The 13795-nt window shown below is 32.9% G+C and overlaps 2 protein-coding genes across 3 annotated transcripts in view; one reads left to right on the forward strand and one right to left on the reverse strand.

Annotated features, from left to right (window-relative positions):
- The window catches only part of LOC106052563 (complex I assembly factor ACAD9, mitochondrial-like), a 41117-nt gene extending 33648 nt beyond the window's left edge, over positions 1–7469 (forward strand). For both annotated transcript variants that reach the window (XM_056026133.1, XM_056026132.1), the window contains exons 18-19: positions 4641–4713; positions 7155–7469. In XM_056026133.1, coding sequence (XP_055882108.1) covers positions 4641–4713; positions 7155–7261 — 180 coding nt within the window. In that variant the 3' untranslated portion in view covers positions 7262–7469. The remainder of the gene's footprint in view (positions 1–4640; positions 4714–7154) is intronic.
- An 818-nt stretch (positions 7470–8287) lies between these two features.
- On the reverse strand, positions 8288–13194 carry LOC106054116 (60S ribosomal protein L18a-like). The gene is made up of 5 exons (XM_013209853.2): positions 13056–13194; positions 10984–11163; positions 9031–9160; positions 8517–8626; positions 8288–8417 (listed from the first exon to the last, which is right to left on the reverse strand). The coding sequence occupies exons 1-5, from the start codon at positions 13071–13073 to the stop codon at positions 8325–8327; spliced, it is 531 nt and encodes a 176-aa protein (XP_013065307.1). The 5' UTR covers positions 13074–13194; the 3' UTR covers positions 8288–8324.
- Between the last annotated feature and the right edge of the window lie 601 nt (positions 13195–13795).

The raw sequence follows: 13795 nt of genomic DNA on the forward strand, positions 1-13795 counted from the left end.
TCTATAGTCAGTACTATCTCTATTTCTATCATTTCTGCTCTCATGTCTATCTTTACTCTTAGTTTCTTTACTCTATCCTACAAAATCAATGTGTTTCTTGTCTTTATTTGAAAATGAATTATTAGGATAAGCGCTGCTGTAGGTTCTCATAATAATAACTATGTCCTCTAAATTTTTTGGTTTTCTCTCTTTTATAAATGACTGTAACTGAGATTCACATTTGTTTGTAAAGTTATCTATCAAAATAAAGTTTTTAAGTCCTTCATAGCTTTGATCAATTTGCTCAAATGACATCCATTTACTGAAATAATCTTTTTCAAGATTTACTGTTGTTTGAGGATCTATCTGACTACTAGGAAAATTTTCAAAATATTTTTTCCTAAATGTACTGGCATTATGACCATAGGCATTAAGAAGCTCTTTCTTTAATATATCATAACTATTCTGAATGGTATGATCATGGTTCTGACAAATAGTTAATGCTTGACCTTGAACAAAATCAAGTAAGATTTGAGACCATTCATTTTCTCTTATGTTACAACTGCTCATTTTGATCTCAAAACGCTTTAAATAGTCTGAAATACTGTCTTTATCTTCCTGGAAGGGCTGCAGTTTCTTTCTCAGCCAATGATTAGTACTTTGATTATCCCTATTTTCATTCATGCTATTACCATTACTTGTACTATTACTATTGTTTATGTTTTCACTCTGAACAGTAGGCCTATCATTTGTGTTATTATCATTGCTAGTCTTATTAGTATTTGTATTTTGTTTCTTCAATTCAGCATCTAACCTCAATTTCTCTAAATCATACTGTAATTTTCTATCTGCTTCTTCTTTTATTAATTGTGCTTCCCTATCTCTTTCTTTCTCTCTATGCTCTGTTTCTAGTTTAGCCTTTTCCATTTCTAATTTATCAATTCTCTCTCTCTCTCTATAGTCACCATTTGTTGTACATAACCAGTTAGGTCCTTCCCTTTAAGTTCTAGTTGTTTAGCCTCAGCAATAATCTGCTGGCGAAAAGTCTTCCTATAATCTCCTGGAGCTGTAGCCATTATGTTACTATTATAATCTTAGACAACAACACTATTTCTATATATGACAACGGTACTTAGTTCAATACTGGTTTCTTACATAGACAATAGTATACTGCTAATTGTCTAGACTCACCTTAGATCTAGATTACTACTTGATAATGCTAAATAAATGTAGCCTACTTTATCAATATCAAGATTATCACACACACAAAATTAATTGAATAAAGAAATAAATTTATACACCTAATACATCTATGAGAGATGAGACTTTCATCTGATAGAAAGATTAGAGACAATAGTGATACAATAGTTTTGAAATGGTACGAGACTTTAAAAAAAAAAAGATTCACGTTTACATACAAGACAAATTTACAACTATACGTATACGTGGGCTCCTTGCTAGTAAATACCCAATTTTAAGAACACTCCCGGTTCACCCTGATTTAACCTGGTAGCAATAAACTAGCAAGTGGCCACTGAGTCCTATAGAATCTATTTTAAACACACTAATAGAAGGAAAAATAAACTTATCTTTTATATTGAAATCCCTTTCGGCCAACAAGTATCAAACAAGGGTCAGTGGTCAGTTCAGGCTCCTCCGTCCTGGCAATCTGGAAGGCTTTGGTTCGCAGCTCAAGTGTAGATCAACTCCCCAACATACAGTGTAATGTTCTCTGAAGGTGACGATATCGGTTCAGTCAAACTTCCGGTTCCACAGTTCCTCAAGGCAGGCAGTAACGGCTCAAATTCCTCTTCGACGAATAAGTTCTAAAGTGGCAAGAGTGCAGTCAATCTGGCAGCAACAGTTCAATGTCCTCTACGACGAATCCCTTCTACGACGTCTGTTTCAATGATGACGACGATAATAATAATTCACAAATACTTCGACGACAATGTCTCTGGTGCAGCGCAGTCCCCGATGAAAACAAGCTCACAGATATGGTGAGGTATGCGACGAAAATGTAGTCTGCGACGACTCAAAGCAATCCTGACGGCGACGAAGATGAAGTTCCAGATAACAGCTCAATGTTTCACTTCCACTATCTTCAGGTCGGAAACAACAGTATGCAAAAGTCAATACTGAGACAAGCTAGTGGTGCTGTCTCACTCAAGAGAGATACAAAAAAAATTGCTAAGTCCAACTCTTTCTCCAATGAACAAAATACGCAACCTCACAGGTTGAACAGACGAGCACACAGTGTGGAAGTAGGGTATACCATCACTCGTGTGTAGATCTAGTGGATCTAGACAAGTACTTTAGAAGAATGACGTCTTCTATACATCACTGTCTAACTGACAAAGTGATTCTAACGGTCAACTTCGATGACCTTGCAAAGTTAATAACGAGCGCCTCTCAAAATATTGTAGGCAGACTTCACGACGAATGACTTACTTGACAGCGAAGTAAAACTGTCGACTTCTCAATGTTCCACGAACTCTAGTTCAACTGCTACAAATTTCTGGATAACTTCAGGCAATATTCTGGCGTTCTTCGATCCCTTCTCTGGGTCGTCACAATAATGGCGTGGCGTTCGTTCTGGCTTCGGGGTCGCCAAAATAATGTTGTGGGCTAATCTAATCTGACTTCGACTATGTATCAATTATTACTTAACATTAGCCACAGAACATTACAAAATAGATATACTTGATAACAACATTCAGTTCTATAAAATGAGACTTTATTAACCACTGGGAAATCCGTCCAGTCTTTCTAAAACGTCGCTATATCTAACTACTATTCAACTACTATTCAAAACACAGCCTACTTCTAACATAACGCCATGTTGGTCTCTTGTTCACCTAAGTCTACTACGTCATTAGTCTGTCTTACTACGTCATTACTTTTACCTAGCTAAAACTATACACAATATATTTAACTAACAAAACTAACCTACTCTCTAAACTAGTACATTACAATATATACATATATATATATACATAACATATATATATATACATATATATATACATACATACATATATATATATATATATATATATATACACATATATTCACTTCATGCTCAAGTAGTGAGATATACATAACATATACATACATATACATATATATATATATATACATAACATATACATATATATACATATACATATATACATACATATATATATATATATATACACAACATATATACATACATATACATATATATATATATATACATAACATATACATATATATACATATACATATATACATACATATATATATATATATATATATATATACACAACATATATACATATACACATATACATATATATATATATACATATATATATACATATATACATACATATATATATATATATATATATATATATATATATATACATATATATATATACATACATATACATACATATACATATATATACACATATATACATATACATATATATATATAGGCTCTACATACCATGAAACGGGGTGACTTTGCCTACTTTTCAACTTCCAACTTAATTTTTCCTTATTTAAACTACACTTAAACTTCTATAATCATTTTTTTCTACAGAGTGGATGCCTGTACTTTAATAAAAACATTAAATAAAGTCAGTATATTATAGGGAAAATACTTTTGGGGGGGCTTAAATGCCATTTTTTTTTTTAAATGGAAAAATGGGGTGACTTTGCCTTCGAACTTTATTTTCTTAATAAATTAGAATTAATTAAGAAATAATTAGAAGTAAATAGAACAGCTGTTTAATGCATGGCTTCCACCTAATGTAAACAGTTAAAATCAAAGACATTTATTGACAAATTCTTAGTCTGGTTGAGGTTTCTACTGATCTGACCCAGAATTTAATTCCCCACTGCTGGAATATTAGTGCATCAATGGTAGTAGCATTTTTTCATCTATTTTCATTCACTTGGAACATAGCTGATGTTGATAATGTTGGCTGTGAAGGATGTTGCCTTCTTGGACCAATCTCACCGAATAGCCCAAACAGAAATATTTTTTCGTTTTAATCTTCTCTCATTGCCAGCTGAATTTCTGCTCATCCCTGTTTGTGATTTCACTCTTTCATAGCTTTAATAAAGTTTCTACATCATTATCTTTATGTTTATGTCAGCTCAGCTTCATTTTGGACACTGTTGGCATGACTATCTGAAAGAAAAAATGCAAAACATATAAGGGGGTGACTTTGCCTGGTAGGCATAAAACCTGTTAAGAAATTATTTAACCCTCATAATTGTAAACCAATTAACAACAACAAAAATGCTTAAGTTCATTTAATTAGCTAACATTATTTTAGATCTAAACTAAAGTTGTAACTCACCTAAAACAGCTGAAATTGAAGGTCCTGATTCAAAAACATGTATCTGCCATGTTTTGCTACTTACAGATGAAAACCTATATTTTTTATAATTAAATAAAAATTCATGGGAAACAACTCTGGAAAAACGTTTTTAAAGCCTTTCACATTTTTAGTATTGAGTAGGCAAAATCACCCCATTTCACGGTAAATGTTTTAATGATTCTTTTTGGTTCAATGAAACATTTTTACTGAAGATAAAAAACTTGTTGCTATAACCATTAGACATTTTTTGCTTTATTCACAAATGGCTTTTTTTCTACATAGGTATTACTGACAAGATCTTTTTGCTATGAAGCAGATCAAAGAATTAAGAGAAATATTTATGAGCTCACACTGCGTAAGTTATCTCTTTAACTGTTGTTTTTTTTTAGCTCAGTATGAGTGTCATTACATTAAATATGGCCATGAAATATTTCAGATTTCTTCTATCCATTGTTGTGCATCTAGTATAAAGTACAGTAAAGTAAATATTCTGGCTCTCAAATAACTAACAGCGTTAAAAAATTCAATTTAGTATACTGTATAAATAAGAGCGTCAAAATGACAAAATCACACACACAAGTCTACCAACATACTCATTTTTAGCGGCCCCCGAAAGGGGAAAAGACGCTATTAGTTTTGTGTGAAATGTCTGTCCGTCCGTCCCATTTAGATCTCGTAAACTAGAAAAGATATTGAAAATCCAACATCACAATATTTTAGACCATTCAAAGTTCTGATGCAAGGGGTACTTTTTTTTTCTCCTGAAAGCGAAAAATCTAATTTTTAAAATCAGTTATGTAAGCAGTTTTTTAAAGAGAAAAAGCTAATTCGTATGCATTATAAGTTAGACCTAATTTAAAACAAATAGTAATCTTACAAGCTTCATTTTCCTAAACATTTTTTTTATTGTGTAATTTTTCTATTTTTGTTTAGTGAGGATTCGAATAATAGATTGAGCCTTTTCAAAACAATTACATTAATTATAAGACTTCAGTTAGGCCAGGAGAGGCACGGTAGCTGAGCGGTAGAGGGCTTGGCTTCTGAACGGAGGGTCCCGGGTTCGAATCCTGGGATTTTCAACTTTGGAATCCTTGGGCGCCTCTGAGTCCACCCAGCTCTAATGGGTACCTGATATTAGTGGGGGAAAAGTAAAGGTGGTTGGTCGTTGTGCTGGCTACATGACACCCTCGTTAACCGTAGGCCACAAAAACAGATGAACCTTACATCATCTGCCCTATAGACCACAAGGTCAGAAAGCGGAACTTGCACCTATCCTTTGATCTGATGTACCGTTGGGGCACTACTGTCAACCTTCTTTCTCTTTGATACCGGTATAATTTCATTTGGATGTTTTTTCTGAAAATATTGAAGCCTGCCTTGGTGGACCACTTTGGGGGCCGATTTTGTGTCTTTGTAACCTTGTAATGTCAGCATTTTATAAGAAAAGATGCCATATTTAAATATACTTTTTAAACAAAATGTCTCAGCAAAGTCAGAAAAATCTTAGAAGACAACTACCACCCCCTCTATTAAAATGACAAGTTGTTGCAAAGTCGGAGAACTGTCCATCAAAGCTAGAACTGACCAGTACAAAAGCTGCTTGTTCCTTTCTTTGTTAGACTGTATCAGTATACTCATTTACTAGGGAAAGTGAAAAGGATGAAGATATCTGTGTGTAGTCACTCAATGAACTTCACTGTATGTTGTCATTATGTCATGAGAACGTGTGTAAACTCTATACACTGGTATATCAATCATCTAATTTATATCTAACCTATAGTAACAAGCCTTCTTTAAACATCTTCATTAATGCAGACAAGATAACAGGGCATAATGTGGCGTTGGGGTTAATCCCCAATAATGTAAATGATTTGTGAATGAATGTATAATTAACAATTCTCTTTTTTAATCCTGTTGTTGATGTACCAGTATCTTGTATCCACTTCATTATATCTATCCCAGTATAATGTTGAAACCATTCCATTATGGTAAAAAAAAAAAGTCATACATGGAAGTAGAACTGTCCCAGTTTTCAATTTACATTTACCATGATCTTGTTATGATGACCTTCAAGTTACATTTAAAAATAGGTAACAAGAACCTACCAGGATAAAATTTGACCTGGATAATCTGAAAGACCCCCATATCGCTGCCATATTCCAGGCACAATTAGGAGGCTTTGTAGCCCTCAATATGACCAAGATATGACAAAATATGCTAAATACAGCTGTCACAGATATAGCCCTGGAGGTATTCGTGAAGCTCCACCCACCCAAATAACTCTGGGTAACAGGATATACTCAACCCTGTGACAAGTGATTGGAGCTTGTAGGGAAAAGTTGTCCAATGAAAACATACTTGTTAAGGTATAGACTAAGAAGGAAATAAAAGAAGAAAGGTGGAAACTAAAAAAATGTGTTTCAAGTTTAGAGCATAACACATCTTCAAATACTGGGTCTTTTTATGTTTGCCATTACATTTCTTTTCTGATTTTCATGAAGGCCTGTCCTTTCTTTTACCCGATCACTTTTTGTTATAGTCTAAGAGATCTACAGCAGCTTGGGGTTAGGGGGTGGAGATCATGACCCAGGAGAGATCTGAATGGAGGGATGTGTTGAAGTAGGCCAGAGCCCCTCATGAACTGTAGCACCACTGGGATGAACGATAAATTATATTATTTAATATAAAGCATTTTTATACCCCCTCCTTTATAAAATATGTAAATACAATACCAATTGAACTTTTATGATGTATCTTTAACTAAGCACTGTTTTTTTTTTGTATTTTACTTTTCAGCTGGAGAATCAAAGATAGAAATAGATGACATAAACAGACTAATTGCAGACATAATGTTCAAGTCTAATGGTTATGCTGCCGAGCATCCATTAGCCAGAAATTGGTGATGTGCTACAGACGTTACTTTTTCCCTGAAATATCTTGACTATACTGGTAGCCCCAACTTTAGAATATAAATGTGTAGAGCACTGTTTTGTTTGTATGTGTATATTAACATGGAATTGTTTTATGTGATTATTATTTTTGTCCATGAAGATGATTTGAAAGGTTTTAACTGTTTTTGAAGTACTAAAGATTAAAAATTACTGGTACTTATATTGGTATTGAAGTGTTTTTTTTTCTTAATTTTAATGTGTTATTTTGCTATGCTAAGGTTACAGACATGACTATGATCAGGATACCTAGTAGTTTAAAAATTTGAAACTTAGTATTTCCTTGGAAGTTCTGATGTATTGTACAAGCTATTTATATTACCAGTACCTGGTATTTAGTCATGAATTGAGATTAAATTTATTTCATAAGCTATTATGTTGTTTTAAAAACAAAAATCACATTTCTGATTTGTTACACTGGAGGCACTGAAACAATTTAATAGAAGTTGCCACCTTATCTGAGTTGGCGAGTGCTACAGTAAGCTAGCCATATTTTTAATATCTGCACTCTAAGCACATTAGAAAAAAACAGCCATATGCACATCACTCACAGGAAACTATCAGGAGGGGAAAAAAAAAAGGCCATTTACATTGCCAACATATTTATGTGAATGTTATGGGCTCTCTTGACAATTTATTAATATACCTGGTACTGGTATATTTTTGATCTTACGGAAAGGAAAATTGAAGAATGGAAACAATCATTACAATGTTACTTGAACACAGGGTTTGCTTTTCTCACACATTGGGATAATATTTAATGACAAGTGCAGCTATTCCTCAAAAAGAATGAAATGTGCTCTATCAAATAGTTTGATTGATTTACATTTTTATAAAAAAAACTTCCCACTTTAGCTTTTTTTTTTTTATAATCCTCCAGTGGCCTTGATTCTTATTATAAGACCACCCTTCTCTATGCAACTCTTAATCTCACTTTCAACATAAGACTATAGACTGTCAGGAAATAACTAAGAAAAAGTCTAAATTAAAACACTGCACTTTATTTCAGAAACGTCACTTAAAATGTTGTGTGTGGTCTGGTTGCAGTGAAGCGAGGGGCATGAAGTTTCCTGTGTACTCTGTGAGTCAAGGGAAACTTGATTTTGTTATCCTGAAACAAGAAAATGTATACATGAACAACAGTTTTAAATAACAGTAAGGTATTAACAAGCCTCAGCATAAATAAATAAGACAACCAAACATTACATACATGAAACTGTATTGTGTTGGGTCTCCTGCATTTACTAGCAGCTATCTCTTCTACCTTGATAATATGAATTGAGTGAGCTCTTGCCCTGTGGCGAGCACCCATGTCACGGTCTGAGAAATAGAAAGATCATTTAGTTATTTGATAATATACTATTTTACAAACATCAAGGCAATAATTTGCAAACTTGGACCAAATCAATTAACTATCAATTTCTAACTTCCAACATTGGTAATTTCTTAAAAAAAAAAAAAAAAAGATAATAAAATGTTAATTGATAAAAATTGTAGAAACCAGATTCACTTCATGCTCAAGTAGTGAGATAGAAGGCGACTGGCCACAAATTTAATTTTGCACAGATGATGAGCATTGAAAGCAAATAGTTACAATAATGCTTCAGTTCTGTGCATGAAAGACCTGCTATAGAAAGTGGTTTGAATTTATTTTTTTTAACCTAAATATATTAATGTAATTATATTCAAAAAAGAATAAACAGGGAAAAATTTCAGCTACTTACAGCACTGTGTTACAGCTTTGCCACAAGTCAAATCCCGGTATTCCCTGTACATGTTGTGGGTGCCACTACGTGAATCATAACGCAACCAGATACCAAAATTTTTTATTTTCAATGGCTTCTTTTCCATCACCTATAAAAAAAGAAGTTTATTAAAAATACAAACAAGTTAAAATATTGATATTCAACTCTTTTGTTTTAATTAGCCTGGTACTTGTTTGTATCTGTAAGTTAAAATTTCTTTAAAAAAAAAAAACGATAAAATGTTGATTAAAATTGTAGAAACCAGATTCACTTCATGCTCAAGTAGCGAGATAGAAGGCGACTGGCCACAAATTTAATTTTGCATAGATGCCTGGAACTAACTAGCCAGTACTAAGTCGAGAAAGATAAACCTGGACTAAATTCATAGAGAAAAAAAAAAAGGAAATATCCTTTCATAATAGAGAATAGAAATAGGGACTAACATTATGTTTCAATATCACTCCAATCATTTGCTATTTATTCTACAGCTGAAACAAATTTCCATGAAAATCATATTCAATTATAGCCTAAATATTAGCTAAATGTGTTCCATTTTTGTAGGCTAGAGTAAAAATTCATTTTGCAAATACCCAAACACCTAAAAAATAGCGCCAATATTGCTCTTAGATCGAGGATACAATATTTAAGAACTAGATTAGCAGTGCATGCTTAAACTGTCTGAAAGACCTTATCTGAAAAGGTGATCAAGCCAGCATCAAAATAAAGTTTGGACATAACTGAAATTAACTCTGGTGAGTACATTTGATGCTCTACATCTAGTTATTATTATCCCTTGACTTCATGTATGAACAGAAATTTCAAACAATATCCAACACTTTGTGACAACCGAGGCTAATTACCATGTTAAAAGGAGACCTCATCAAAAGCTATAAATTTGTGTGTACACATTAAAATAGAGAATGATACTGTTGTATGTTTTTCCAAAATATTTAATATTTCAACAAGTTTTGTGTCTATGGTTGTTTGTCCATAAATTGTAAAATAATATTTTTGAAATACTATTTTCATTTATTATTGGAATTATAATTATTTTTTTCATTTAGTATGTTACTTGTAACATTTAAATAATATTAAATCTATCACAAAATATATATATATATATATATATATGATCACGTCCATAGAAGATGAATTTTTACAAATAGATTTTTTTTTCATTATTTTGTACAAAATGTATACTGCTGCTGAATTTATTGTCTCTAAATAAACAACTTTGATAATCCATATTATACATTTTAAAATCTGTTTTGTAAATGGTATGTTGCATTTTTACATCTTGTAGATCCCATAGGATTGCATTAATCATAAAAAATTATTTTTTTTAAAGATCTATTTCAAAATGTTCACAATAGATGGTTAACAACTATGATCTATTAGCAATGTAACAACCAGATTCACTTCAAGCTCAAACACTGAGATAGAAGGCGACTAGCTGGAAATTTAATTTTGCACAAATGATGAGCAAAAAGACAAAGGATGTAAATGGGGGGGGGGGGGGGGGGGGTCCTGAATACAAAGAACATACCTTGTCTCTTAGCAAACAACGATTGTATGTTCACATTAATGCACATTTTTTTTCTAACAAGCCCTAATGCATTAGGTCTAAATTTAGAATTTAGACCAACCCAAACAGACCTGAAACCGAAGAGTAGGATACAATGCAGAATATCAATTTGGTTGTAAATAGCTATGTTATGTCAATTACGAGGGTGTCATGGCCAGCACAATGACCATCCACCTTTACCTTTTCCCAACAAGTGTCAGGTAACCATTATAACTGGGTGGACTCAGAGGCACCATAAAAGTTAAGATCGCAAACTTAACAATACAACTCTTCACCAGAAAACAAACTGTAATTTATATTTTTTTTTTATCCTGTAGATCTTGATTCTAGATCTATCTTCTACTTACACGGCTGCAACCAACAATTTCTCCAGTTGCCTTCTTTAGCTTCCTCAACTGACTCAAGAAATACCAAAATCTACTCTTGGCTACTGCTTTGTCTGGGGCAAAAATACGCATCTGATAAAGAGCAGGAGTCCTGTTCTTATCAGATGGCAGACCTCTGCCTACAACTTTGTACTCTTGTAGCTGAAAAAAAAAAGAAAAAAAAATATTTTGATTAATTTAAAAATATATTCCAGACTGAGTGACATGATTCTCACTAGATCTAGAAAATAGATTTAATTTAGGATATGTATGGTAGATTCTTATAACTGAACACCGACTTTCGGGAACTAGGTCAATTTTTTATTTTATTTTTATTTGGTGAAGGTTTAACTTACAAAAAAACTGAAAGCAGATTCTTATTCTGCAACTAAAGGACTATAAAAATAACTGTGTTCCTTTGTATTACCACCCATAGTCAAGATTTTATTTTAAAATAAATTGGGTCACCTCATGCTCCTATTTTGAACGCAGTTTTTGGGCTTTCTCCTTTAGTTGAACAGTGAGCACCGGTGTTGAACACCACTATGTAATTGCTAATAAATTATATCTGTGTTAGTAGTGTTACTTAAAAATTATTTAGATTGTAGTAAAAGAAGTAGATTCACTTTTGCAATATGTATTTATAGTCTATTTCCTCATATACACACACTCTCTCTCTCTCTCTCGCTATATATATATATAGTTTATTTATTTAAATACCTATATAATCTATGTGTAGAAACAGACAGAAATAAATTTATATAGATTATAGATCTATACATTAATTAATTTAATAAACATGATATTTTCTACTAGGCTACTTGTATTTTCTCTCTGTCTTTCTTTTAACTCCCATCCAAGGACCCTCTTCTTGTTTTCATAATTTGGATGTTCGTTTTGTGAAACCTTAACATCCCCTCCCTCCCATAGATGCTTATAATTCTTTTCATGACTCTCTCCCCCTTCCCTCCACTGCCTGGTTGGATAGTTAGTGACACTACTCGCTGAGTGTATACCTCTCCTCACCGCCAGCTTATCTTGCGTGATCACCTGCAGTGGGCATGGTCTCTGGCTTCAAATTAGCAGCCCACACTTTTTCTTTCATTCATAAGTTATATATTCTAGATATCTCTATCTAGGTCATGTTTATTCATTGAAAAAATCATAGATTTATTAATCCCAATAATATTTCATAATACGATTTTGCTGTGTTCAAAAAGGAGAATGAGCTGAATTCATTATTATTTGTTTGGACACCCCCTTTTTTAATTTTATTTAACAGCTAACGGTATAAATGTGATTGGAATGTCTTTCTAAAGATGTTTGGAAGCTTATTTTCATATGCCCATCAGCCTATGATCAAACAGGCTCATGATATAGCCTTCATCCCTTATATGGGTATGAATTGCCGGGGGAGGTTATAACAACAGCTTTACATACATGGTTACCGCGAATCTAAATAACTGCCACCTGCTTTGGAAAAACGGAACAAAATTACCGGAACTTATCTAAAATTGGACATGCGCAGTCCCGAAACGTTTTTAGCTCCAAACATCAAAATAAATGAATTACAAACAAAAAAAGCGACCCGTTCAAAAAGGAGAATTCGATGGGGTGTTCAAACTACAAGAGCCTCCTCTAGATCTAACTAAATCATACTAGATCTAGTATAGATCTAACTAAACTTACTAAATGTAAAGATCTAGATTATGATGGCTCATCTAATAAAAATTTCGATAATTTATGCTAGATGATCTAGAATATCTAGATCCAAACCTATTGGTAAACAAGACAGTTATCAGGCTAACGTAAATAACATTAAACGGTAACGCCAGTACTCGCCAGTAGCAACCATACATCGTAACATCCCGTTAACAGCCCAACGTGGACCGCGGATTTAAGATGTAAATAGTTTTTTTTCAACCTAAATAAGTGAACAGATCAAACTATATGATATATAACCAAGTGCATCAAGTCCAAAAGTATATTTTGACAAGATATTAAAAGTAATAAAGTTTGAATTAAAGATTTTGTACAAATTTTGTAACTCTTACCTCGCCTTTAGCCCTCATCGTGGCGAATCTAGACCGGAAAGACCTATCATGGACACTATTGCCAGATAATTCGCGTTATATTAGCTGTAACTAGATTCAAGTCTTTTTTTTAATTTAAATTTTTATTTAGTTAATAATTTTTTAAACAAAAAGTGAAATAAATGTAAGATTTTTCATGAGATTTAAATATTAATATTGATTTATCATATCTTTTATCAAGTATCGATATCAACTTTAAAATGATGCGTAGATTTTCTTGAGCTATCTGGCTTTTAAGCTGTCACGTGATATTACTAAAGAACTATACATTTCAACGTCTGTAGATTGTAGAGACTTGAGATGCGTTAATTTAAAAAAAAAGGTTGCTTCGTATCTAGGGTAACCAGACGTTCTGCAAAAGAAAGACATGTCCTCCTAATATGTCGGAAAAGGTCCAACTTTCTCTCTGTTGTTTACTAAAGTCAACATGTAGAGCTAGATCTATATATAATAGGGCCTATTGTCAAATAGTTGACAGTGGCTTACCTGCGCGGCCTTAGGGAAACAAAACCTTCGGCCTATAAAGGAGGGGGAAAAAGTAAAAAACAAGACTTAAAATTTAATTGACGAAACTTCGATTAATAAAAGGTTACAAAACTACAATAAAAGTGTTTCTTAATTATTTGCTTGTGACACCCCCCCCCCCCTTTTTTTCCAGGTGAAAATATTAACTTCGATCCCTTAATAAGCTTGTTTGGGGT

The sequence above is a fragment of the Biomphalaria glabrata genome, chromosome 4, assembly GCF_947242115.1.
Source record: "Biomphalaria glabrata chromosome 4, xgBioGlab47.1, whole genome shotgun sequence".
Classification (NCBI taxonomy): Eukaryota; Metazoa; Mollusca; class Gastropoda; family Planorbidae; genus Biomphalaria; species Biomphalaria glabrata.

Bases quoted from the DNA above. Each gene is read 5' to 3' on its own strand.
- LOC106054116 (XM_013209853.2), bottom strand. The intron at 8,627-9,030 runs GTAAGTAGCTGA...TCTATTTCTCAG, and splicing joins CAAAGCTGTAACACAGTGCT to ACCGTGACATGGGTGCTCGC. The intron at 8,418-8,516 runs GTATGTAATGTT...TTCTTGTTTCAG, and splicing joins CCAACACAATACAGTTTCAT to GATAACAAAATCAAGTTTCC.